General features: G+C 42.4%; 2 protein-coding genes across 3 annotated transcripts in view; one reads left to right on the top strand and one right to left on the bottom strand.

Moving 5' to 3' along the window:
- Nucleotides 1–7,666, bottom strand: part of cabp4 (calcium binding protein 4) — a 43,623-nt gene extending 35,957 nt beyond the window's left edge. Inside the window, exons 1-2 of one of the 2 annotated variants that reach the window (XM_015943615.3) lie at nt 7,628–7,666; nt 458–514 (exon numbers count right to left, since the gene is read on the bottom strand). In XM_015943615.3, the coding sequence (XP_015799101.1) occupies nt 458–513 (56 nt within the window). In that variant the 5' untranslated portion in view covers nt 514; nt 7,628–7,666. Of the gene's footprint in view, nt 1–457; nt 515–5,619; nt 5,843–7,627 lie in introns of those variants that run through there. The other variant, XM_054744792.2, reaches the window with a different exon arrangement.
- A 6,967-nt stretch (nt 7,667–14,633) lies between these two features.
- doc2g (double C2-like domains, gamma) overlaps nt 14,634–27,959 on the top strand; it is an 89,911-nt gene continuing 76,585 nt past the window's right edge. The window contains exon 1 of the mRNA XM_054744790.2: nt 14,634–14,806. Within this exon, the coding sequence (XP_054600765.1) occupies nt 14,645–14,806 (162 nt within the window). The 5' untranslated portion in view covers nt 14,634–14,644. The remainder of the gene's footprint in view (nt 14,807–27,959) is intronic.

Below are 27,959 nucleotides of genomic sequence, written 5' to 3'. Positions count from 1 at the left end.
TCTGCACTGCAGTTGAATTAAAATCTGCCATCGCTATTGGCTAAGAGGTACCCTAGAACGTTGGCTGGTACGATATGATGTCATCATGTCGTTGTGAGCCTCTGCGTGTGAGTGTGTGTGTGTGTGTGTGTGTGTGTGTGTGTATTTGTTAGCGGCTCCACCCTATCGGTCTGCTGGGCAACAGCATTTGTTGCATTTTTCAAACAGGAAGTGGGAGTGGAGTAATATTCTGGTAGGGGGTGACTTGCTCTTTAAAGCTAAACAATGAACATCAAAAGAGGTATTTAGTTAAACATTCAAAGTTTGAACAATCATGAATCTCTATCAAGTATTGTGTGAAAATAAAGATAGTAATAAACATTGCATCTCTAAATATTATTTAATTAGGAAAGAGTTTAATTTTCATGGTTAGAATAACATATAAATGCTGACTTGTGTCTTTACTGAGTTAACTTACCTGAGAGCAGAAGAGGGTCTGCTTTCTGGTCCACTTTTTGCACTTTTTACAGACATCCTGGTGAAATGATGAAAACAAGACAATGTCAAAAGCAACAAATGTCCCACTTTGAAGAGCAAAGCTTTACAACATTGTGCATGTAGAGAGATTTCTCTTTTTAGCTTCACTAAATGGTTGTAAACAAATTATGAATAAAAACTGCTTCAACCAAAAAGCACAAGCAGTTTCCAGTGTACAGATTTTTTTCCATCCATCCATCCGTTTTCATCCACTCATCCGGAGTCGGATGAGGGCAACAACCTCAGCAGAGAAGCCCAGACTTCCCTCTCCTCAGCCACTTGGGCCAGCTCTTCCGGGGACATCCCAAGATATTTCCTGGCCAGCCCAGAAGTCCCTCCAGCGTGGCCCGGGTCTGCCTTTAGGCCTCCTCCCAATTGGACGTGCCTGGAAAACCTCACTAGGAAGACGTCCAGAAAGCATCCTAACCAGATGCCCGAGTCACCTCGACTGGCTCTTCTCGATGCGGAGACACTTATTTTTATTGGACATAAGATCATTTCTTGGAAATTAGAATATCTGAATGTGGAAAAAACAACTGGAACACTAAGAATGTAGAAATGTAACTCAAATGGATTTCTGACCAAAGCTGTGGTCTCTGATATAAATGAATGCCTTCTTCGTTCTCTGTGGGAAAAAGCTCTGGCGCTTCTGTTTCAGGAGCCAGAAGAGAGGGAGGTAGAAAAGGAAAAGATTTGGTGTACTCATTATCAGTTATGATTTTTGGACCTCTCGCCTCTGATTGGCTAACAGCACTGTTGATGCGTTGTCTCCAAAAGTAACTCAAGCCTGAAGAATTTCTCCCGTGTTGTAGAGTTGCTAATGCCATGGGCGGACTGAAACAATTACTCCAACCAGGAGTTGGATACCATCCCAGCGCAGACTAGAGTATTGCCTTAATTCTTACGTTCGAGAAGGGGGGTGGGATAGCTGGCAATCGCCAAGTGGGCCATTTCCACGGCCAGGTCACCCAGATATGTCCCGGTGCTCCTGAATGACCAGTCTGCCAGTGGCTAATGCTAATAGTTAGCTTCTACTAGCTGAGACACGCTCCTGGATGCTAAATCAACCCTTCCCTGAGTGGGTGAGTCCATGAATGCTAATTTACCGTGTGACATAGATCTGTGTGGCTTTTTCTGACCCGATCGTTTCCACATCTATTTTCTACCAGTAGCTAATGTAGGAAATAGGGTTAGAAGACTATTTTCATGTTCAGCTTGCATGTGACCAAAGTGACCAATCATTAAAATCCAAGTTATTCCCAGATTTTAGTTCTGACTCAGGAAATAAAGAGTGCAACACTTTATTTTCTCAAACTGAAAGATGAAACAAACTCCAACCTGTTAACTGCAGCAACTTTGGATTTAAATCGACAACAAGTACAGATCAACAAGTTAAAGGTTTTCTTTACAGCTAAACAAACGTGCATGTAGTCCACACAAGGACATTTACAGTTTCAATTGAATTACTTATATTGTTACTATTTTACTATTTTGATGGAAAGAATGTATCTTAAAGCTAATCAGTACAATACGCATTTAAAGTGACAGTGTGTATTTTTCCTGGAAATAGGGGCAGTAGATACCTGAATCTGCAAGCAAGCAGTATTTTTGTGTTGGAGTAAGATCTTACCAACGGATCCCCATTAGGGTCAAAAAGCCCTGGGGCCTCATTTATCAACCGTACTTACGCACAGATCTGTACGTATTTTATGCGTAGGCACGAATTTTCTTATTGTGTGGTATTTACCAATTTGTACTTGTGCGTGAACATGATTCTAAATACAAGAACAGCTCCGACCATGCGTAGGAACAGCATCTAGTGGTAGAACGAGGGAACAGCAGTACTGAAGGTCTCAGTCATCCACGCGTGTTCCTCATCCATAAATTATACTTACCCAGTCTGTAGTTATGTCGGTGGAAAAGTGCTTTTGTGCATTATTGGTTCTAAAACCAATAAAAACCACATGTGACAGACGGGACTCTGACATTTTATTACAAGTAATCTGTGTTATTTGAAGGTTTAACAGAGCCGCAGTTTTGACAACTTTAAAGTACTATTGATCTTAAAATATTCTAGCATTCTTACCCATTTTTAATGAATTTGAGTCTCAGAAAACATGACGGCAAATCTGATTACGCATAAAAAATAGTCACTTCCTGCTTTCTGTTCTCAAGTCCTGCGTGATGTCGTGAATATCGCACGACTTTTCAAGACGCGCTCAGCGGCGCGGCGCATCCTGAGTGACCACTTAACTTCTCAAAATCTCAGGCGATCCGGTGTGCCCCAGGCTTTAGACCCGCTCCCATGAATATTAGGCCTGATTTTCATGGTTGTATGTTAAGAAGCTGCCAATATTTTTAACAACTGGGCATCATTGAATTCAATTTCAACAACATTTAATAGAAATTTACAGAGATTCACGATAAAAACTACACATTGCCCCTTTAAGAATCCACTGTATGTTGTCAGCGAACAAACCATAATATTAGCCAAGAGGGCCTCCATAATTATCTTTACAGTGATTATTCTCACATGACAGCTAAGCTAGGTTTATCTTATCTGTTTTAATTTAATCATTTTGGAAAAATGATTGTTTCCATGTTGCGCCAAGTATCATCCTTCAGTTGATCTATAACACTAAGTGTTATGCGTGTATAACAGTGCTGGATAATATGAATCAGATGCTGGCATGATAGAAAGTGCCCATTTACTATATTACAATGAAACGGCTACTCTGCAGATTTTAGCTTCACCTAATATTTTAGCCATACCGACAAGTAGGGGGCAGTAGATAAACGGCCTAATTCATCCGAAATGTCGTGACTCCTGAGAAGAAATAAACATCTGTGATGATGAAAATTTAAAGTGTACTGAAGCGTACGGATGAGAGAGGAGGTGTTGAACGACAATGTGAGGAGGAGCAGGAGGAGAGTTACAGCTGCCTGCTTGGGAGACAGATTAATGTTCTGTCATGAACCTCGTTGTTACGACCGCAGTCTGATGATAACTTGACACTGATGCGCTTCAAACCGAACGGCTTACTTCCACCTCACATGCAACATAGATGATACAAACACAGATTTAAGATCTGATTCAGCAGTTGCCACTTCAGGCCGTACAGCTCGTGGCTTTAATGAGAATAAAATAAATAAAAGCCAGCTTATCACATAAATAACTGTTGACCATTTGATGAGCCTCCATCAAACGGAACTCCTTCCTTACTTACAAAATGTGCCTTGACTGAATACTGATTTCCTTCCTGTCAGGCTCTCCGTCAGCGATTGTGTGTGTGTGTCATAAATACAGATCGTAACACACTTAGGTTATGTTAAGATGAATGGCCATGAAAAAAGATAATCATTGTATCCCCAGACTCGAGATGGAAGTCAGCAAAGTCTTTTTTTTATGTTGTTTTGAAATTTATTAAAAGGATAATTCACATATTTTTAATTGAATTTGAGTATAAAATATTAGTTTTGGTTCAAAGATTGATGATATTGATAAGCTAACAGCTAGTCAAATTTATTTACATAATAAACTACTTCATTTTAAAGAAAATAAGAATTTAAATCTCAAAAAAATACCAATGAAACTACACTAAACGTTGCCTTTAAAGGGGAACTGGGCAGTTTTGGCTTGCTTTTAGCACCCCCTAGTGTCTGTTTGTAGAACCAAAAGCAAAACCTATCTCCTTGTTGTGCGTTCGTCTTTTTAACATCTTAATCTAACAGCTGAATTGTCTTCCCAGCCTTTATTAGTGTCTACATGAGTGATTCATCACAAAATTTAACAAATCAGCTGTGTTCATGATCTAAAACTTGTAGGGAATGTGCTGGAAACTGACTGTAGCACCAGGTGTGTCAGCTAGATTTTTCCTGCGTCCCTACAGACCGGACAGGCAACTCTGAAGTATTCTGACCATGGGGGCTAGGGGCTGGGTGGCCTTTCATTAACCACGGGTTATTTTAATAGATACTGGCTCAAGAAAAGGGCTTGAAAATAAAAATAAAAAGTTGTAAAGTTTGGCTTTAATATCTATCAGAACAGAATCTTTTAGATTAAGTCTGGATTATGGTGAATGCATTTACTTTACAACTTCCTGTTCAGTGCATAAACCCTGTTCTGCATTAGGATTAAGCAGCACTTCCATTTTTTCCCACATACCACAAATTGAGATAAGGAGATAAAGTTGATTGCTGTGGTCAGTGTTGGGTACTGCAGTCCATGTATCAAAACAAACGAGGAACTCACCACCTTCCTATTTGTGAGCTTTGTGAGTTTCGCAGAACCGTTATCTGCTGATGCAAGAGTTCTTCGACAGGCACGCAAGGACGGACGGAGTAGAGACCAATTTTGTAATTACCCATCAAAGGAATGTGCAGCAATTGGGCCGACTAATCAATCAACCTATACATCAGTGGATAGACATTCCTCCTAAGCCGTGTTTAATTCTTTTTAACAAAAGTTTTTGTTCCTTGAGATCAAGAAGTTTCTGCTCATTGAAAACTTGCTCTCTGTCGGCCAATGCTCCATGAGTTTATTGGGGCTTACAAGCTTTTTCAAATCTTTATTTAACAAAATAGGAACATTGACCAATTCCAGTGTTAACACAAGAATTAAAATTCACACCTCCTTCTGCATTTATCACAGTCATGAATGATAATGTCTATGGTGTTCACAAGCTGAAGTAATAAAGTCGACCACAGACGTCACTGCAATGGTAGTCAGACCCACCAGAATAGGTCTGCGTCCTCTGCTGTCCTGCCGGAGAAGGGCTTCACAACACTGACACATCAAGTATAAAAGGAAAGTATGTGTGTGTGTGTGTGTGTGTGTGTGTGTGTGTGTGTGTGTGTGTGTGTGTGTGTGTGTGTGTGTGTGTGTGTGTGAGTTCAAACTTCCTGACGATAAGTAAATGACCTGATGAATGTTCATTTTTCACGTGTCGTCAGAAATATTGTTTGAAAAGTTTGAAACATGACTGTTTTAAAGTGCAAAACACACACACACACACACACACACTCCATCTATTTGTTTGAAATCATTCATGCTTGACACATGAGTGAAGTATAATATCTGTATTTTGTGTATGGATCGATTACCTGGAGGATTGTTCTCATCTCCGAGCAGAAATCCCGCCAGGATAAACAAACACACCCACAAACGCAGCAGCAGGTATACAAACCCGTTTCACTACACAAGCCACTGAGCAACGCACTCTGCGTCTTCAGCTTTCCTCCCTAAGTGGCCAATTGCTGTCAATCACCGAGCCGACACAGGCAATTTTAGATCCTAATCACTCTAATTGAGGTAATGAAATGGAGGGCCAGGTGGACTCGGGCAAAAGCAAACACCAAACGCAGCTAAAGAGGCAGCAGTTGGGAGCTACGGTGTTATGAGCCGAGTGCAGCTGCCCCGAGGGTTAGAAGGGATGGACCTTGCTGAGGAATTCTAAATATATTTAGCTCAACCCACTGGAGTGGAGGAAGAGATTCACTGCATCTGTCGTGCAACCGTGACCCAAATGCACAGACACAAAGAGAGACGAAAACCTCTCAGCATCTGGACTTCCAGGGTGTGCTTCTAAATGCATGCAGTCAAAACCCCTGAGTGTCATGGGAGTTTTCAGTGACTGGATCTTATTTCAAGAGTAAAGCTGATAGGAACGTTTTTCTTGAGCTAGCAGGTGATGTACAACATCCAGCTAACAGATAAGGAAATGCTAAATGCTATGGTGAGGCTAAAGTTAAAAGTACCTAAAATTATATCAATAATGACATCATCACATTTGCATTATTAATATTTTACATCATATTTTCTCCGTCACTTCTTTAAATGGACCTGAAAATTAGAAAAGAACATTAAATACCTTTTTGTTACAAGACCTCCTGTTATCAAGATATTTTAGATTCACAGAAATAGATGGATACACCATGTTGAGTTTTCATTTAACTTCTCAAGTCCCGCAGCTCCTTAGCTCAAAGTCAATGAGGCAACATTAGCCGCCGTCTTCTTCTTCAGATAAGAAGCACGCCTTGGGCTGTGTGCTGTGAGGACAGCATACGCTCACTACTCAGGACAAATTTATACTTTAAAAGTTGTCCCAAATAAACTAAAACATCTCAAAAACTCTACATCAGATCAGTTATATTTTGACAATGTGAGGGAGTGAAGTAACTGAAAACTGATACCGATATTTTCTGATAATACATTTTAATGCCGATATCGATATTGACGGTAGACCGATAATATTGGACATCTCTAGTTATTTTGTCCAATGCACAACTTTGTAAATCACTTTTATTGTTCTGTGTGAGGAGTTTCTTTGGAAACACAAAGTTGATGAAAAACAGTAAAAACTCCAGAAACTCTCTGACTCATTGAACCGGTGTAATTTTGTGGGAAGGAGAGTTTTAACGAGGACTCGCTGAAACTAAAACGTGAGGCTTCACTTTGTGTTTCCATCTTCTACTCGCCTGCTTTCCAGTCGTAGGTCAACAAGTCATCCTTCTGATTCATAATCAAACCCTAGTGATGACGGCAGGTCTAGCACTCCGTCTAATCTTCACCTTTCCTTAGTTCTGCACCTCTTCCACCACCTTACAGGCCTCTCATCTCCCTCCCCCGCACGGATCCAACGTCCCGGTTCTCACCTACAGACTCACATCAGGTAGGAAACACAAGGTGAGGATAAGAATAATAAAGATTCTGTCTTGATTTTTACTCTGAATAATTCGTAATGGACTCCAACCTCGTCCTCCTTCAGTTTCTAGAGGCCAGCCTGATCTGAGTCAGAGAGCACAGTAGCAACCAACAGGGGCACAAATGTTGAACCATAACGAACACAGGCGGAAGGCTGACCATCTGTTTGTGCAGCAAAATGCAGTCAAGATCCAGATAATCAAATAGTATGTAGCTGAGAGGAAATGCCTGTCAGCTGCTTCCATCGGGCTCTGAACTAACTACAAATGAGCTGATGCTGAATTATTAATGAGAAACTCGTGTTTAGCACCTCAGCATAAATCATTAGAACAGCAGCTTGTTCATCAACAGGACGGCAGGCACCAGCAATAACAATAAAAAAGATTAAACACTAATAATTCTACTTACTTGGATGGTTGTTTGTTGGTGTTGTCTGACAGAAGCAGATGAGTGTATCAGTATGGCGTCCTCTTACTTAACATGAGGATTATATGATTATCCAGCTAAATATGTCTGGATTAGAGATGCAATTGGCTCCTCAAGAACAAACAGAGAAACAGTCGCCTAATGGCACTTATGTAGTTTTATAGTTCATCTGGTTTGGTTGGAATGGGTCGAAGCATCACATATTCATAAAACGAGCCATCAGTGAAACCATTTACTTCATATTTCAGCTTGTTGGAAAAGCAGGAAGAAGAAAACAGCAACCTGTTTAGTGTTTTTGAAGGGATGATCCTCTCTGTTTTAGAATGCAACGTATCCCAAGTGTAACATGAGGAAATATGGGTTTTCTGTCACAAAGGTGGTGTTGGACGCAGCTGGGTCAAAGCTGGGTCATTGAGAACTTTCACCCACAGATTAAGACCTGAACGCCAGAGAGTCTGGGAGGAAACCATAACATCTGCCACCTGCAGCTTCGTGCCAGAAGATGTTGTTCCCATAAAAGTAGTCATAACATAACAAGTCTTAAAACTTTGTTTCTTGATTTTAATGTTAAAGTAACCATTATCATTTTGCTCATTATAAATGTGTTTAATCAAATGAATGGTTCTTATGCTTTGGGTAATTATAATGGATTAATGAAGCCATTCTTAGATAATGTTGAGGATGTTTGTTACTGACCTTCACAAACACTCACACACACCCACACACAGATTCTCACAGTAAACTCCAAAAGACATTTGCTGATGCACACGTTTTGCTTTGAGAGGAGAAAGGCTTTTGGTAAGTTTCAGTCTTATGATTTCAGTTCGTGCTTGACAACGAAAGAGAGAGGACCTGAGTAAACGCTAAAAGGGGGGAGCCGGTCGGCTCGTTCTTCCCCCCTTTCTCATGCTGTTCCTGCCAAGCCAGGCAGAATAGCTGAATCGCAACTTCTAACGCAGACTCATTACCGAGTCTTTTGATTTCTGAGTGAGTTAACTTAAGAAAGCGCATCGACAAAACGCTTTACCATCAACGTGTACCGAGGGCAACTCTGGACCGGTTCCGTTCGACACCTACGTCTCCCCTGTCAGCCGTTGAGTGTCATCTGGATGAACCACCACCATCCTCCACGGCCCGGATCCGAAAGAGGGTCCACAAGAGTTCGGTGAGACAGAACACGGTGTTTAGCGTTTGATGCAGTTCTCTGATAAGACCTAAGTTTATCCAAACCATCACTTCACTCAGACACCTGTTCTTCCTGAAGCAAAATCAGACTCACACACGCATTCATATCACAACACTCTCAATCTTCATAAATTCACCACAAGGTCTATTTGATCAACTGTTAAAGATTGTCCCACAAGTTGCCAATGTTGATTGTTATTTCCTGTTTGTCAATTTCAAAATCATTAGTTTAATTTGAAGAATTAAAACTTTTAATTGTCAAACTGGTTTCCTCATTGAACTGAAACACAGACACACAGATATTATCGTCAGTTCATCGATGAAAACAACCTTTGAGTCTTCTTAACAATATAAAATTTGGTTATTGATTTATTAAAATTAATATTCCGAATTAATACGTAGCATGGTTCCTCTTTCATAAAAGAGCATAAAACCACAACGCTACAATATAACTGAGTAAAGACAGTTTCTCCTTACAATATGGCTGAGCCAGCCAATTCTCTTTACACAAGTGTTGCTAAAATCTTATTTAAAGCTGTCATTTATTGGTTTTCAGTCCATTTGCAGTGGTTTCTAGAATAAATGGATGCCTTGTGAGTCGATCTATGTGGAAAAAAGCTCCCATGCTCCTGTTTCAGAGGTAGGAGTTAAGCTTGGTTTGTGCTTGATGCATTCACTTTCTGCTTGGTGATGCGGCTCGCGGATGGAACGCGCTTCACAACTCGCAGCGTTTATGGTTCATGCGGCTCGTCTCTGCGGTGAGCCAATATTCTCCCAAACTGAACGGGGCAGCATGGAGCTCTACGGCATACATCCAACACTAAACCGTAGTAGAAGTAAAAACTGTTGTTTACAACATGGCATTCCAGCATTTTTAACAGCATCCTCGTCTTTTCCAACAGTGCGAGCTATTTCTCTCCAAGAATTATTAACAACATGTTGATCACAGTGATCTTTGAGAGCTGAATCATACAAATGTCTGTATTTACGAACCTCTGCCATACTAGTTCTTGCCAGTCCGCAATGTTTTTCCGCGTCCGACCGTCCGCGTGGTTAGAAATTTTCCTGGGTGCGCGTTGCGGAAATTTTGGGCCATGCGGAGGCGCGGTGGAGGGGCGTGTTTGTTAAAATGACGCAATTTCGCCGCGCGGAGCCGTGCGGACCTCGCGGACGCGTCAATCATAAACCAACCTTTAGCTAGAGGAGTGAGAAAGGAAGAAAACAACAGGAAAACAGAAAACAACAAGATTTAGTCTTTTTGTTATTCATTAGGGCTGTCGCGGTAACCGCAAAAATGAAATATCGCAATATGAAGACGCCCACCGCGCTGCATCATGCGCCACCGCGATTACTGAACTTGGTTCAACTCAATGATGCATGTTGAGAAGGATGGCTGCACTGGTATCAAAACGAAACGTTACTTCGCTCCTTTGGGAGCGCTTTGGTTTTCAGTACGTCAGCTGCTGCGCAGCCAGAGTCCTTGGCCGAGACGGAGCTGCCACCAGCGGCAAAAAATAAATAAATAATAAACGCTCGGAGACCTGCTGAAGTCCCGGACAAGCACTGCTTCTGCAACCGTCCCGAAGAGAGTTTGAGCCGAGCTGGAGCTCACTCGCTACCTGCAGGAGGAATGCATCCACCCTAAAGAACCTCCCTGACATGGTGGAGCAACAACCGAGAGAGATTCCCTTTGCTCGCCAGAGTCGCACGCAAGTACGTGTGCGTTAGTGCAACGAGCGCACCATCCGAGAGGGTTTTCAGTGTTGCTGCAAATGTTGCCACCCCTCTCAGATCCTCTCTCAAACCGTATATGGTTAACATGCTGGTTTTCCTTGTAGGTAACAAGGACGTGACCGAGCTATAAATCACCGTCATCCGTGTGTGTGAAAGTGAAAGTGAAATGATAGTGCGCCCGCCCCCCGGCGCGCGCGCGCCCGGTACATGTAATTTTTTATGCTTGATTTTAAACAACTAAACAAAATGGGGACTTGTTTCTTATTTGTTAGATGCTGCAGCCAAATTTGCATTTAAAAGTTTAACCTTCTCCTGAATTTTGTTGTTTTTAAGTTCAGTCGGACTCAGACTGTCGGACAAACAAACGTTACTGCGATTTGTGTTGTTACTGCCCTTTGATCTGCATTCAGTAAAGTGTTATAAAAGAAGGCATGGCAATTTTTAACCTTTTTTAAATGTGTAAACATTATGTTTAGATAGTACTGCAATAAAAAAAGGACTGCAATAATATCGCACACCGCAATATTAAGCCACCCTGAATCACCGCAGGGGGAATTCCTCAACCGCGACAGCCCTATTATTCATGTTATTCAGACATCTTGTCTGTAATTGGCTGACAGCATCACGACTTTGTCTCCATTTCCTCTGCAACGATGATGTTTCACCACCACAAATAATACATCCCTGCAGGAGTTCTGCCATGTTGTTTGGTTGCTAATGAAAACAGCTTCTACTAGCCGAGACGCACTCTTCTCTCTCCTGGCTGTAAAAATAAAATGACAGCCTTCCCCAGTAGCGAGCCAAGACAGAAGAGTCCATGCTAGTATTTAGTGTGACGCAGATATGACTGGGTTTTCTAAACCGAGCATTTTCTCATCTTTTTCAATCAGCAGCTAAATAGGTGTAGAAGGCTGTTTTCACGTTTAGCCTGCATGTGACCGATCATATTTCAAAAATAAGTTAAAAAAAACAGTGAACTTGCTCTTTAAGGTAAATATTTTGTACCCTGCTGCCCTCTCATAACATCTCCCATCTTCAGTCTAAGTGAATCATTTGCATCACTTAGTCTCTGAGTATTTTTCTTATCCGATGGCACCATCTAGTTGCTGACAAGCATATCACACAAATCATTTCTCCTTCCAAGTTTTTTAAACCTCCCACTGTCCTAATGGGTGTGACCCCGCAAGGAAAGTTCACCATTGTGCAGGACTGATGGTTTATCTCTTGGGTCCATGCGACAGGGGTGAGGAGTGAGCACCACCTCACCCCTGCCACGTGGACCTCAAGGGATAAACCATCAATCCTGCTCAATGGTCAACTTTCCTCGCGGGGTCAACCATAAAAACAGTGGGAGGGTTAAGATGGCGACCTCACGTTTCTCGTTTATGAATGTACTTCTGTAGCCGACAAACAGAGCTAAAACACACTGTTTTACAAGTATTATTCTCATGTCATGTTGTGTTCTCATACATTTATATTTTAGAGATTTACTTGTCTATGAAAAGTTCATCAACTCTGCATCAGCCGAGACACGCCCTTAAGTTTGAAGCATGTAAGCGGTAGTCTAACGCTATTGGTAAGTTCTGGTAGGCGCTCAGTTTCCTACTGCAAGGAGCTCTGTGGAGCAGGGGACGTGCTTAGCAAAAAATAAAAAAATAAAGAGACGTACTGCTTGCATTATATCACTTTTACGGATATCTGAAAAATCATACATCATTTCTGAAAAGGGGAAAACTCCGGAAAGCTACTTTAAAAGACCTTTTAGTTTTAAACGTGCAATTTTATTGTTTCTTTATAAAATTACAAATATGACCCGCAGAAGCAAACCATATCACTTCCAGGTCATCCACGGGTCTAACGTGGCAGATTATCTTTTGTTTGTTAAAATAACAGTGCAAATGTTTGTAAATACAACTCACACAAATCACTATGAAATGTTTGGAGCAGTTTTAAGATTGAAGTATTATGATTGGGAATCAGGTCCAGGTAGATTGGGATGACGTATCAAAAAGTGGCCGAATGGCGCCACCCTAAATTTGTAATGTTCTTCAAACATCTCAGACTTTCACATTTCTTGGCAGTTTATGCAAATAGTTTTAGTTCTGCATTACAAGGTTATTTCTGCAGAAGTATGTAGAAACCCCAGACATGTTTGACCCCTGGATGCGCTCGATCAGCTAAACTTTTCTGCTGCTGCTAGAAGAATCAGGATTGATTGTGGTGTGAAGGTTTATAGCATAGAGTGGAGTTGTGGTGAAATTTAGAAAGTTTGTGATTTTTTAATTCGGAAGCAATGCACTTTGATCTTGGCTGTGCTCTGACTAGTCATTAGCTTCTCAGTCCTTAAGGAAATAAACTATTTCTCTGAGTTCAGGCTGTTCTGGAAGGATTCCGTTAAAAGTAAGATAGAATGATATAAATGTTATACAGAAATCAATTTTACAATGACCTAACTTTTATTTTATTATTTCTTTTCTTAGTAAAAGTTCAATTGTAGATTTGATAACATTCAGGTGACATGACGTAGCCGAACCCTCAGCCTAGGAAGGAAAAAAAGCAAAATCCACTCTGGTTATCAACTAATAGACCCTTTCACTGTTTGTAAACAATATGGCGTCAGCGAGAATGCGCGCGCAGCTTGGCAACAGAGAATGCCGTTGTTTCAGGCTTCATCAAGCTACTCTGCGGGGTTATCACCGGCAAATCTTGAATGTTATATTATTAAACTCACTTTAACGAATGGCAACAGACTCCCGGAGAACTGAAGATCAGTTTCCACAAACCGAAGAAGTTTTGCATACAGCTCCCAGCTGCTTCCGAAACTGTTAGGAGGAGCAGTGTCACACTAAGAGGCATGTTATGAATGGCAAGTGTAATCTAAGTTCTGGTTTGTGGTTGCACATTGAATGTATTATTTCTTAATTAAATAACAAAATCAGGACTCGGGGAGTCCATTGAAACCTCGCCTGTAAATAAATAGACTGCTTAAAAGCAAACCAGCAAACGCAACTTACTTTATTTAATAGAACACACGTTAACCAGCTTTCTGGTGTAATCTTAGTACATAATTACCTTACCTGATATAAAATGGGCGCTACAAACTCGAGCATTTCGGATCGTGTTTTCTGTCCAGTTTTCATCAACCCTGTTGATGGCCTGCAGCCACAGACGCCTCCGATTTTGTTGAAATGGATGTGATCCCTTCGGAATTCTTCAAAGTTTGAGTCCACTGCTTGAAGAGAAGCGATTCTGGCATCCATTCACGCAACAACCTGACATTTTCATGTGCTCAGAACTTCAAAACAAAGGGTTTAAAACGCTGTTTTAGTATCGAGTGTGAATGAGGAAGCCTTCACTCTCGTTGCCAGGCTGCGCGCGCAACTTTTGATGACGTACTGTAGGTAGTAAAAGGGTCTATATGTGAACAAAATGAACTAACTGATTTAAAGGATGTGAAAATCTGCCTCTACATAATGTTTAATGTGTGCTACACTCATGAAAATAACCTTTATCCTGTTTGCACTTTCCTTTTTCTATTACTTGTGTTCACTGATTGATTTTTTTAGGTAAGTAAAGGATTTTTTAAATTGTTTGTTTGTTTATTTGCACACAAAAAACAACACAATAAAGAAAAATTATATAATTACAGTGCAGGAGGAGGCAAAAGCCAGTGGGGCTTATATAAAACCTCCACCAAAGACTTTGACATTTAAAAAAAATCATAAAAGCACGTATTTTCAGTTCTTCTGTTTATTTATTGCAAACGTGTCACCAATATGGTCACTATTCCCGCCAAACGGACAGCAGAAATGTACCTGGTTTCACTCTGTGACTCAAAGCAAGAGCTGTGTAAAGCTTCAGTAACCTCCAGTGCATGACATCAGATGTACAAATGAACTCTGAAGGGGATAAACGCGACATAAAGGACAAAACCTTTGCTCGGGAACATTGGAGGGAAACACTACTAGGTAAACGGTGTTTTTCCTGGCGTTGGCATTTTGCTTTGCCCCGTAGCTGCTGCTTGAACTTTGTCTCACTTCACTGGACAAACCTTCTGCATGACATGTGATTCACCAGTAAATGTCACCTCACTTTAAAATGAGAGAAGAAAACGCTGTAGTTTCTGAGAAACGGCCTTGTACTTCCAGAGAGTTGATCGTGGATCAGCTTGAATCTGTTGTGATTAATGAGCATCTCACAACTGGAGCAAAGACTCTGTGCAGAAGAAAACAAAACCTGCAGGTAGGACGACTCTAATGTTCTTCCCTGTTTCCCTGCATTCTTGCTTTGAGGTGGTGCTGCAGTGAGATGGTGAGAGAGCCTACTCACCTGTGCAATCAGACCCTCGTTCTGCTCAAATATGCTTACTCTGTGCAGCCAAAGGCACGCTAAAGCACTTTTCTTTTTTTTTCTTTCCCTTTTTTACTTTAGAGGTTAGAAAACCTACTTTACTCTTACCTTTGCAGAAAAACCCCACAAATAAGAGAAACAACGTCCCAGTCAGCTCCCAATGGAGTGGACCTTTGAATTGTCAACTTAACAACTTTTAAAAAAGCACTCAGTGCCGCTTTTCACGGTTGTTGATTGTGGTGTGTTCACTAAAAAGCCTGTCTGGTATTACTCTGATTAAAAATCGTTCTGCACTCATTGTGCATCGTTTTTTTTTAGTGCAAGATGAAGCTGCAGTGCTGCAGCTAGAGCCTTCTAGAAAACATTTATTTTAAACTCCATGTTTAATTGTCAATTCAATGTTACGTCATGTTTTGACAAAGATTAAAGATTAAATTTGACTCCACTGGGTATAACTGGAGACTTGTTGTATTTTGATGGGTATGAACTTGATTTGGACTCTTGGGGAAGGCACTCTGTGATGTCTGGCTGCTTCCTCATGGGAGAGCCAAACATCACACTTCACTGCTTGTTAAATTTTGAGGCTCAGACTTGCATCAGCTACTGTGAACACGTGCAAAATAAATTAAGTAACTGAAAATTAAACACTTTCGATTTTTGGGGTCTATTTAGTGGCGCAGAGTGCTGATGTGCTAATGATTGAAGACACATCTTGTTCATGATAAAATATTTAGGTAGAAATCAAGCTTTGGGCCTTGAGTGTAATGATGAACCATTCATATGCATGCTTCTGCAACAAGAAAACAGAATGTGCATGTGGTTTTCTGCATAAGTGCGTGTTCTAGTCATTAACCTGTTCCTTTTCATTCCCAGTAGAGATAAAAGAGCGTGACAGCAAACAGACCAGAAATCTAATTTCTACAACAGTCAGTTCATATTAGGTTAATGCACAGCCGATGAGGCTGTAAGACATTTTTATATGATTCATTACTGCACACACAAAAAACGTCTATCAGGTGAAAGTCAGATACTCGTGATCAGGAGATGACTCACAAGTTCACTCACACTCATAAGTTCCTGTGCACTCTGAGCACTCAGGGTATGTGTTGTGGAGAACTTGCAGCTAATAAGGGATGCTCAACATCTGTAACAAATCCTGAGTTGTACCCATTTTTGTGCTTTCTGAGGTTAATCAGCTGTAGCAATCATCTTGAATCAGGTGGGCTAAAAAAAAAACAATCAGCTGTAGATGTACATCAAATAATTACTTTCTGGTTGTTTCATTAAAATCCATCCTGCAGTTTATTAGATATTCTGCTAAAAGGCAGACAGGAATGAGTCCAAAGATAAAGGTCCAACCCAACGTGTGGCTCACAGAGTTTAAGATAACACCTAATGTAGCTCCGTTTCCGTAGCCTTTTGTTTTGTTAGCTAAAGTTGATCAGCCATGGCGGCCACACACACACACACACACACACACACACACACACACACACACACACACACACACACACACACACACACACACACATACACACACACACTATTACAAGGTGGTTAATAATAAAATAAGTGATCTAAGTGTTAATAAAGTTAATATGCTGTTCCAACAGAGTTATTTATTATTATTTATTTATTATTCAACGCCTATTTGTAAGTGACACTAAAATTATTCTTTCTTGAATGTTCGTATCAGAAGAACATACTCCAAATATAAAAGAAAACTGTTTGTCAAACAGAAAACTTTATACAACAATTAAAGTGTTAGACCGGGGGTCAGCAACCCGCGGCTCTAGAGCCGCATGCGGCTCTTTAGTGGCTCCCTGGAGCTTTTTCAAAAATGTTTGAAAATGGAAAAAGATGGCGGAAGGAAATACATTTTTTGTTTTAATATAGTTTCTGTTGGAGGACAAACATGACACAAACATTCTTAATGTTTTTCAGTGCTGTAAAAATGTGTAGAAAAATATTAAATTTCAACATTTCTGTCAACGAAGATTTGCGTCTGCGACACATGTTTCTATCAGCCGGGCGGGATGCCAGGCAGGTGGCTGTTGTAAACAAATCGGCAGCTGTGTGATGGACCATGGATCCCAAAGGGAAAAAGAGAAAAATAACTGAGGAGAACAGAGGATTCAACGTTTCTTGGACCGAATCATTTGCATTCATTGCCAATGAGGAAGGATTGCCTGAATGTTTGCTCTGTAACGAGAATTTGTCAAATAACAAAAAGAGTAATGTGGAAAGACCTTTCCAGGGAAGGCATGCTACATTTGCAGCCGAGTATCCAGCTGGGAGTGAGAGAAAAAGTGCGATTGCATTACTTCTGGAGAAATTACAGGAGCGCAAAAATAGATTTAAGAAGTGGATTGCATCTCCAAACTCCACTACTGCTGCAAGTTTTGTTGCAACCCGGGAGATAATAAAGCGTGGAAAACCGTTCACAGATGGTGACTACATGAAGGAGTCGTTTTTATAAATGCAGGCTGCGTTTTATTGCACTGTTTGTTGCCCCGATGAGGGGCACGTTATGCACGTTCCATTCTGTTGTTTTTTCGAATCCTAAAAATAAAAATGACATCAAAAATCGGATTTCTTTATTGCATTTCTTTAATTTCATCAATGCAATGAAACACGATTCATTAATATTGTAATGAAGTTAAACTTGAGGCGGCATCGTACAGCAGAGTAGTCACATGGTGCCTCATTCTCTACAGGATGCGCTACAGGGAAAATAAACATTTAATCATGAAGGCTCATTATGTATTTGTAGCCGACTTAGTCATTTTGATAGTAGGCTAATATAGATACATACAGCATGTGTTACCTTCATTATAAGGCTTATATGAGACTTTTAATTTTTTGCGGCTCCAGACATATTTGTTTTTTTGTTTGTTTTTTTGGTTCAATATGGCTCTTTCAACATTTTGGGTTGCCGACCCCTGTGTTAGACTAATGTATTTGTCACCACCAATGCAACAGTCAGCTCATTAAAGCTGCAATGGCAAATTTGGAAAACCAATTACCGGTAGGTCAAAAAAATAAAATTCATGCCTTTTAACAGTGTTGAAACTTAGTATAGATATACATATATTTTGGACATGTTTCGAACTAAAGCAACTGCTGGAACAGCTGGTTGTCGGTCTTGCCGAACCACTGCACTCTTCTGGGTCCTCCATCCATTACACACTCATATATTTAGCAACAGAACACCACTGGTGTGAGAGGTTCTCCACTCAGTATTATCAAAGAAAGGAGAAACAGCCGGATGCCACTTCAACTTTAGGACAAGCTCCCAAAAAGGAAAACAAAATTTGAAGTCGCAGACAACAAAAGACGACTAGTGTTTAGCAATAACTCGTTTCGTCTAGCATTCCAACAGAAGCATTTCAAGGAAGATACCCGAGGGGAGGGGCGGGTGTTCCGTGACCATGTTAGCGTTAGCTTGTTTGCAGATTTGTAATAACAGCTTCATTGTTACTATTTGGTTTTGACAAACAGCCAAACTTGAGTAAATGTTTGGCGACAAATGGAAACTACATTTGAGAGGGAGTTTTCAGAGTGTCACAAGTAATTTGCGAGGTTTGGCAATCCCATAGCAAGTTTCACAAGTCCTTGCTTTCGTGTCTGAAACTCATTGTGGGTGGATGCCGGAAAACCATCTTGTCCATTTGAAATTGAACCGTGGGGCGACGGTGGCTCAGGGATTAGGCGTTTGCTCTGTGCTCCCATCTGTGTCAGTTGTGCCCTTGGGCAAGTCACTTCACCCTCCTTGCCTGCTGGTGGTGGTGAGAGAACTGGGGGAGCCTGTGTAAAGCTTGGTTTATGCTTGACGCATTCACTTTCCGCGCGGTGATGCGACTCACGGATGGAACGCGCTTCACAACTCGCAGTGTTTATGGTCCGTGCGGCTCATCTCTGCAGTGAGCCAATATTCTCCCAAACTGTAGGGGGCAGCATGGAGCTCTACGGCATGCACCCAACACTACACCATAGTAGAAGTAGAAATTACTGTTTACAACACGGCATTTCAGCATTTTTAACAGCGTTCTCATTTTTTCCGACAGTGCGAGCTATTTCTCTCCAAGAATTATTAACAACATGTTGATCACGGTGATCTCTGAGAGCTGAATCATACAAATGTCTGTATTTACGAACCTTTGCCATATTAGTTCTTGCCGGTCCGCCATGTTTTTCCGCGTCCGACCGTCCGCGTGGTTAGAAATTTTCCGAGGTGCGCGTTGCGGAAATTTTGTGCTGTGCGGAGACGCGGTGGAGGGGCGTGGTTGTTAAAATGACGCAAAATGACGCAACTTTTCCGCGCGGAGCCGTGCGGACCTTGCAGACGCGTCAAGCATAAACCAACCTTTAGGTGGCATCGCCTCTGTCAGTGAACCTCTGGGCAGCTATGGCTGCACTGTAGCTCATAACTGTTGTGAGAATGTATGTGTGAATGGAAAGTGTAAAGCGCTTTGGAGTCCTCTAAAGCTTGTTTCACATTAAATACGAATCTCAGATATTTGTACATTTCCCAGACAGACATTCACACTGACTGTGTTCATGTGTTGAACGTCTCCAGATGTCTGCTCCCAAGGGCACTAAATCATTAGAAATCTGATACGTTTAAAAAAAAATCTGTAAAAAATAGATGAACTATTTCACACTGTGAAATGAAATCCTCGTCATTAATAATAGAGCTAACGCCAGCAAAAATACTACAAAAAGGGTTTTATTCAGAAAAACAACGAATGCACCTCGCTGAAAGAAACACGTTTCACTTCCTGTATGGCTCATTTAATTTGTTTAACCTTATGGCATTTCGCATACGCCGTCCAAAGAAATAGATTATTCGCCGAAGCTTTCTGGAGCTCCGCCTCTGGATCCAAACCGGACCACATTCGGTGTGAAAGAAGCTTTACTCAGAAAAAACATCATACAAGTTTATCATTTAAATTCCAGTTTCTCTGACCTTTTTAGTTTACTTTCACCACAAGATAACTGTCATATGAGTATGAATTTACACAGTTTGTGGATAGCAACACACACAATCTCCCTTTTGAGGTTTTCTCGATGACTAATCCCAAAACTCTATTTAAATATTATAATATAAATGATCCATCTTAAAGATTCAGGCTTTAAAATGCTACCTTTCCCTCCTACCTTCCACTTATTTCAGTTTGTTGTGACTCAATCTGATCATTTCTTCTCAGGCGTTAATGCCAATCGTAGCCGTGAGCCATTTCCGCTCAGATGTGTGATCACAAACATTATTTGCTCCTGACTTCATAAGGAAATCAGCAGCCAGCTTCTTTGTGCGAAGTGAGGAGGATCGGCGAGGGCGCCCATGTGTGAGCACAGCAGCACATACGGCAGAGCATCCATGATGAGGCAGCGCTGATAAGAGATGTTGCTTCCCGATCCCTTCTGCTGATCCGTGAGCTGCTTTCCGCTTTTCGAGTTGCCGACGAGCACACGCACTGATAGAGACACGAACGATTCATCTGGGAGGCTAATCTGGAGTTTCAAACGTGATAAAAGAAAACATTTGTTCAACATCATTTCCTGTGTTTTCAGTGTATGACTTCCAAGCCACCAGTTAGAACAGCAATAAGAAAAGACCAGATCTATTTATTGACAATGATTCAAGTAAACATTTTTGACTTTGGGTGCAGTTTTAGCAGCTTGCTGTCGCTCTCGGTGCCATTTCAGATGTGCAGCTCCTGCAGAAAAAGGTGCTAAATGGAGACTATTTGAATAAATATGCAGAAATGTACCCCTCAGTGTTAAGATAATAAACGTTGGCTCATGTTTCAGATAAAAGCTCATTAAAGCAGGGTGTGTGTGAAAATCTCAGGTAAAAAATTAGGGCTAATATTTTCTTTCTTGTCAGATAAGCTAATTCTGTTTTCTTATCATGCTGATAAAATGTAATTTGTGCCTACACATTTCAGCAAAACTCGTTATTTTTTCACTAAAACTCGATCATCAATATTTCAGATGTCTTGTCCATTCAGAGCTCGCCTAACTATGTTGATCGGTAACAAAAACAAGAACGCAGGTTAGAACTATAATCCTACATGCTTGCTGGTTTGGCTGTGAGCAAAAGCCAGAGGCCAAGAAATATAAGCTATTACAGGCATCTTGTGGTTAATGATGTGTTCACTCATTGGTGACCGATAATGTCAAATAAATAACTAATTGCCTGCACCGTTGCCTCATTAGACACAGCTAGAAGTCCTGCCAAGAGATGCTGGCTTCAAACCTCACTACTGCTTTCTCACTGCTCCTCCTTTCATCTCGGCTCATTTCGAGGTCATGTTCTGCACTTTGCTGTGCTTTTGTTGTCTGAGAAGGAGAACATGCTTTTCTTTAAATTATGGAAGGAGTTCTGAAAGGTTTATACTTGGTTTTTAAGTTTATTTGTTTTGTCAGTTCCTCCCAGTTTTAGTTTTCCATGCATGTTTTCTTTCCTTCTTTTGAAAAGCAGAAGATGCTTGATAATGTCTTTAGATTCTGTGTGTGCATACTGTGTTTCACCAAATTTCTCATGAACTGCTGAACAGATTTAAAGCATCACTATGGCATTTTAACACTTTAACCTATTGCTTTCAAACTAGCTTCAGTGGTTCTTGAGCCAGAAACTTGAACTACTCCACATTTGATAGCACTCTATAGCATTCTGCTGACCAGAGGCTGCACTTAACAGTTTAGTTGTGCAGTTGGGAACACCATTAGAAGGTCTCTTCCTGCTTTATGGCAATAGTTGTTTACTGTGTGTGAAAACAGATTTCTAAAGTATTTTAAAAGCCACATTTTTGGACATTTTATCTCATTTTTTTTGTCTAGAAAATAAATTATTCTATAGAAAAATAGCTTTTCTTAAAATAGGGAAACAATTCTTAAATATGATCCACATTTTTGTGTTTTCAGAAAAAAAATTGCCAATGAGGTAAACAATCGTAGCTAAATTTTAGAATTAGCTATTACATCAAAAAACCTATTATATAGCTATAGTTTTAAGAACACTAGCTGGGCAACTATTGCTTACTGATTTGGCAGTTTTTTTTACTCAAAACAAGAAAGTTTGGATCACATTTAAGAAAATTTACCTCATAATGCTAGTTTTCTAGAAAATTTTACTTTTTAGACTAAAATTGAGAAAAAATGTCTAAAAACGAGGCTGTTTTACATATTTAGAAATCAGTTTCTGCAGTGGCTAGCAGCTTTTCCTCTTCACTGGCCGTAAATAAAAAACACAAGAAGATGAAAAGTTTCACTTTGTTGTTGGCATCATGGCGGATCCTGGAAGCTAAAGTAAGAGAGTCTTTGAGGGTGAAACACTACTTTGAGGAAGCTGAAGGCTGATTGTGAGCCGGCTTTGTTGCTGCTGGACTTGTACTTTTTATTTTTCCCCCCAACAGTGAGGATCTTTTTACTTTATGGCTTCCTTAGTATGAGTTAGTTCATGTTAGCATTAGCTCGTCGTTAGCTACAGCAGGCTGCTACGGGGCTGTAGTTCTGCTTTTAACCAGTTGGGGGGGGGGGGGGGGGGGATTAAGGTATGAATAAACTGGTTTAGACATGAAAGGCAGCAGATGATATGTATTCCTCAGGGCCAAGCTGTGGAATTCACTTTTTTTTTGTTTTAATTTTCGGCTTTCATCTCACCTCCATCTCGTTCACTGGGGTCACCTTCACGTTCGTGGCCAGCAGCAGTTGTTCCATTGCTCCCTTCACTCTGACTTCCCCCACCCCTCTGTGGATCGCCCTGCCTCTGGGCCACACTTCCCTCCATCACATCCCTCTTCCCGCTGTTTTATTTATGGGACCTCTACGGATGATCTACACCCAGGAAGATTTGTTTTGGTAGTTTTGTGGAGAAATAAACTCAAACAGAGTAAAAATTGAATAGAAAGGTTTACGTGGGAAAGCACACTTAATCACTGACAACTTTGCAAATATATATATATATATATATATATATATATATATATATATATATATATATATATATATATATATATATATATATATCCTAGCCCTTTATCAAAAGCAGAGAGGAAAAATAAAACAAACATACTGAATATTCTGGAGCCAGAAGTGGATGTATATGATGAGGTCTGTTCTGGACCTAATTGGGTCAGTTGCAAATCCGAGATCAGCATCAGCAGGAGAATAATTCAATCTCATGAGAGATAAAGCAAGAAATGAGGCAACCTGGAACCTCTGGAGCTATGCTCCAACTCTGCTCAGCAATGTGGGAACAGAGACCAAGAGAGCGGCTGAAAACGCCAGAAGCACGCTTTGTGCACATAAATCCTCCTAAAAAAGAGCAAGGTGAAATATAGAGAATAAACAAAAAAGGAAAAGCAAAATAGCACATCCATCCTGAGGAAATATCATTCTGTCAATGAATCATGTTGTTTGACAGAGGTCATTCTTTCCTTTGCAGAGCTGGCTGGGCCTGTCACAAAACATTGGACAAATGACAACTTGTTCAGTGCACACACACACACACACACACACACACACACACACACACACACACACACACACACACACACACACACACACACACCTGTCCTATTGGCATGTGACCCTGCTTTCCAGAATAAAAGCTGAGTTTAAATGATCGGTCTGTGTGAAAAGAGAGGAAAAGAAGCACAGAAGAAGAGATGTTGGTGAGATGGAAGGGAAGGTGAACAGGAGGGTGGTGAAAGGGAGAATGACAGAGACATAAAGTGAGTGTATGTGTGTGTGTGTGTGTGTGTGTGTGTGTGTGTGTGTGTGTGTGTGTGTGTGTGTGTGTGTGTGTGTGTGTGTGTGTGTGTGTGTGTGTGTGTGTGTGTGTGTGTGTGAGGAAGCAGGACACACTGGACTTAAAATGGGGACGTGGTTCATGGTGAAAAGAATAATGCTCTCTGACAGAACAGGACTCCCTGCCAACACGGCCAATGATCCAACGCCCCTCACTACCACCACCTAGCACCACCATCACTCCACCCTCCTTTCACCTTCACTGCTTAAAGTGGAGTGATGTGGAGTTCAAGCAGCACCTGTGACACCAACTGCCATTCTTGGGCAACATCAACAGGCCACCTGTTCAAAAACAGCCCCCGTCCCGCTGACGGTCACAGTCATCCCGTTCCTGTGACTGATGCTGATCTCTGATGCGGCGCTCTTGTCGATTCATGAGAAGAATTTTAATGTCTCCGTTTCTCAAACACTGAAAGAAAATTAGCACCATTCATAACTTTCCTTCATCAGGAAACATTCTGCTTCTCTACGTAAAGGAGACTTAAATTCTTCAAAAAGAAACCCACTGAACAAATTTGCCTCAACATCCCAACCGATTAGTAAACTCTTTCTTGTAAACTCTTTTTCTTCACACAGTCGCAGTTATTTTGACGAAAAGCTATTTTTAGTACATACGCACCGATTCACTCAGTGTTTGTTGTATTTCTTATACATCTTCCAAATCATGCTTGGCACATGTGCCGAGGACATAAAAAATGGAATAACATTATTTTTCAGCCTGTAATGGGGTCCCGGCAATGGAACAGTTTAAGGGATGAAATATTAACCCTCTGGAGGCAGGCGTTGCAGATTTGCAACAGTTCTAACCCACCTACCTGGTTACTCCACATGCGTATTTCCTGAGCATTTTTTAACTCAGAAGTACCCCTGAAGGACTTAGTTGTTTGCCCTTTTATCAAAACTTATTTTGAGCCTGAGAGGGTTAATGCTTGTTGTGGTAGAATGTCCTACAGTTTATCGTCAGTACCATTTTTTTATTAATCCACTGTTAAAACCACATTTAATGACCATGCTTCTTAAAAGCTACAGGAACTGTTTGAGTGTATAGAATTCAAGAAGACTGCAGTGAGTAAACCCTGGAGATTATTAAGCCTTCAGATGAAAGCTAATATGTGAGGAAACTGTAGTTTAAATTATTGAATTGCACAACATGAGGACACAGATGTAGAACTCTCTTGTATCTGATCACGACGTGCTGATTTAACAAAGTTGGATGCCTTTAAAGCTCAGCTGCACAACTTGGAATTATGAGGAGTTTTGTTGTTTGTGGCTTTCATAAAAACATCATTAATCTGTTGTAACTGCTAATAAAGAAGAGGTTATTACAGTGCAGTCCCGTCTCTCGTCTCGTCTTCCTCCGCTTATCCGGGTCCGGGTCGCGGGGGCAGCATCCCAACTAGGGAGCTCCAGGCCGTCCTCTCCCCGGCCTTGTCCACCAGCTCCTCCGGCAGGACCCCAAGGCGTTCCCGGACCAGATTGGAGATGTAACTTCTCCAACGTGTCCTGGGTCGACCCGGGGGCCTCCTGCCGGCAGGACATGCCCGAAACACCTCCCCAGGGAGGCGTCCAGGAGGCATCCTGACCAGATGCCCAAACCACCTCAACTGGCTCCTTTCGATCCGGAGGAGCAGCGGTTCTACTCCGAGTCCCTCCCGAATGTCCGAGCTCCTCACCCTATCTCTAAGGCTGAGCCCGGCCACCCTACGGAGGAAACTCATTTCGGCCGCTTGTATCCGCGATCTCGTTCTTTCGGTCATTACCCAAAGCTCATGACCATAGGTGAGGATTGGGACGTAGATCGACCGGTAAATCGAGAGCCTGGCTTTCTGGCTCAGCTCCCTCTTCCCCACGACAGATCGGCTCAGCGTCCGCATCACTGCAGACGCCGAACCAATCCGCCTGTCGATCTCCCGATCCCTCCTACCCTCACTCGTGAACAAGACCCCGAGATACTTAAACTCCTCCACTTGAGGTAGGACCTCTCCCCCGACCCGGAGGTGGCAAGCCACCCTTTTCCGGTCGAGAACCATGGTCTCAGATTTGGAGGTGCTGATCCTCATCCCAGCCGCTTCACATTCGGCCGCGAACCTACCCAGCAAGAGCTGAAGGTCAGAGCTGGATGAAGCTAGGAGGACCACATCATCCGCAAAAAGCAGAGACGAGATTCTCCTGCCACCAAACTCGACACACTCCACACCACGGCTGCGTCTAGAAATTCTGTCCATAAATGTGATGAACAGAACCGGTGACAAAGGGCAGCCCTGGCGGAGTCCAACCCTCACTGGGAACAGGTCCGACTTACTACCGGCTATGCGGACCAAACTCACGCTCCTCTGGTAAAGGGACTGAATGGCCCTTAACAGAAAGCCACCCACCCCATACTCCTGGAGCGTCCCCCACAGGGTGCCCCTGGGGACACGGTCATAAGCCTTCTCCAAATCCACAAAGCACATGTGGATTGGTTGGGCAAACTCCAATGCCCCCTCCATCACCCTTGCAAGGGTATAGAGCTGGTCCACAGTTCCACGGCCAGGACGAAAACCACATTGCTCCTCCTCTATCTGAGATTCAACTATCGATCGGACCCTCCTCTCCAGTACCTTGGAGTAGACCTTTCCAGGGAGGCTGAGGAGTGTGATCCCCCTATAGTTGGAACACACCCTCAGGTCACCCTTCTTAAAGATGGGGACCACCACCCCGGTCTGCCACTCCCTAGGAACTGCCCCCGATGACCACGCAATGTTGTAGAGACGTGTCAACCATGACAGCCCTACAACATCCATAGCCTTGAGATACCCAGGACGAACCTCATCCGCCCCCGGGGCTCCGCCGCTGTGTAGTTGTTTGACTACCTCAGCAACTTCTGCCCCCGAGATCGGACAGTCCATCCCCAGGCCTCCCAGCTCTGGTTCCTCCTCGGAATGCGCATTGGTGGGATTGAGGAGCTCCTCAAAGTATTCCTTCCACCGTCCGACTATAGCCTCAGTTGACGTCAGCAGCTCCCCATCCCCACTGTAAACAGTGTGAGCGAGTTGCTGCCTTCCTCTCCTGAGGCGCCGGACAGTTTGCCAGAACCTCTTTGGAGCCGATCGATAGTCTTTCTCCATGGCCTCACCAAACTCCTCCCACGCCCGAGATTTTGCCTCGGCAACTGCCACTGCTGCACCCCGCTTGGCTATCCGGTACCTGTCTGCTGCCTCCGGAGACCCACAGACCAGCCACGCCCTGTAGGCCTCCTTCTTCAGCCTGACGGCTCCCCGAACCTCTGGTGTCCACCAGCGGGTACGGGGGTTGCCACCACGACTGGCACCGGCCACCTTACGACCACAGCTAGCAACAGCCGCCTCGACAATCGCAGAGTGGAACAAGGCCCACTCGGACTCAATGTCCCCCACTGCTCTCGGGACGTGGTCAAAGCTCTGCCGGAGGTGGGAGTTGAAGACCGTCTTGACAGGTTCTTCTGCCAGGCGTTCCCAGCAGACCCTCACTATGCGTTTGGGTCTGCCAGGTCTACGCGGCATGTTCCCTTGCCATCTGATCCAACTCACCACCAGGTGGTGATCAGTTGACAGCTCCGCCCCTCTCTTCACTCGGGTGTCCAAAACATACGGTCGCAGGTCAGATGATACGACTACAAAATCTATCATCGACCTGTGACCTAGGCTGCCCTGGTACCAAGTGTACCGGTGGGCATCCTTATGTTCGAACATGGTGTTCGTTATGGCCAAACTGCGGCTTGCACAGAAGTCCAATAACAAAACACCGCTCGAGTTCTGATCAGGTGGGCCGTTCCTCCCAATCACACCCCTCCAGGTCAAGCTGTCATTGCCCACGTGAGCATTGAAGTCCCAGTGCAGTCCCACGGGAATAATCTAACTACTAGAATGCCCGTTTCCAGTATGATTACCATACCATACCAGTGTTTCCGCTACATAGGCTCAGGCGCCATGGTTGAAATTGCAGCGCCTCACCTCCATCCCCCCCCCCCCCCCCCCCCGCAAGAACCACGGGATTGAAACGTTCGGTTCGCACACACCCCACCATACCACACCATGTTTATTTCTATACCATGTTAAAAACACAGCTTGAGAGCTGTCCGACGAGTTGTACTAGACAATGGTCCTAAAAACAATAAAAGAGTATTACAAAATGGATAAAACAATCAAAAATAAAACCACAGAAAAAAACACAAAGAGTCACAGGCTGAGCGCCAAGTCGTAAAAGTAGG

The sequence above is a fragment of the Nothobranchius furzeri genome, chromosome 6 (assembly GCF_043380555.1).
Source record: "Nothobranchius furzeri strain GRZ-AD chromosome 6, NfurGRZ-RIMD1, whole genome shotgun sequence".
NCBI classification, from domain to species: Eukaryota; Metazoa; Chordata; class Actinopteri; order Cyprinodontiformes; family Nothobranchiidae; genus Nothobranchius; species Nothobranchius furzeri.
Note: the sequence above shows the minus strand (reverse complement) of the source record. Positions and strands in the feature narration are given on the sequence as shown.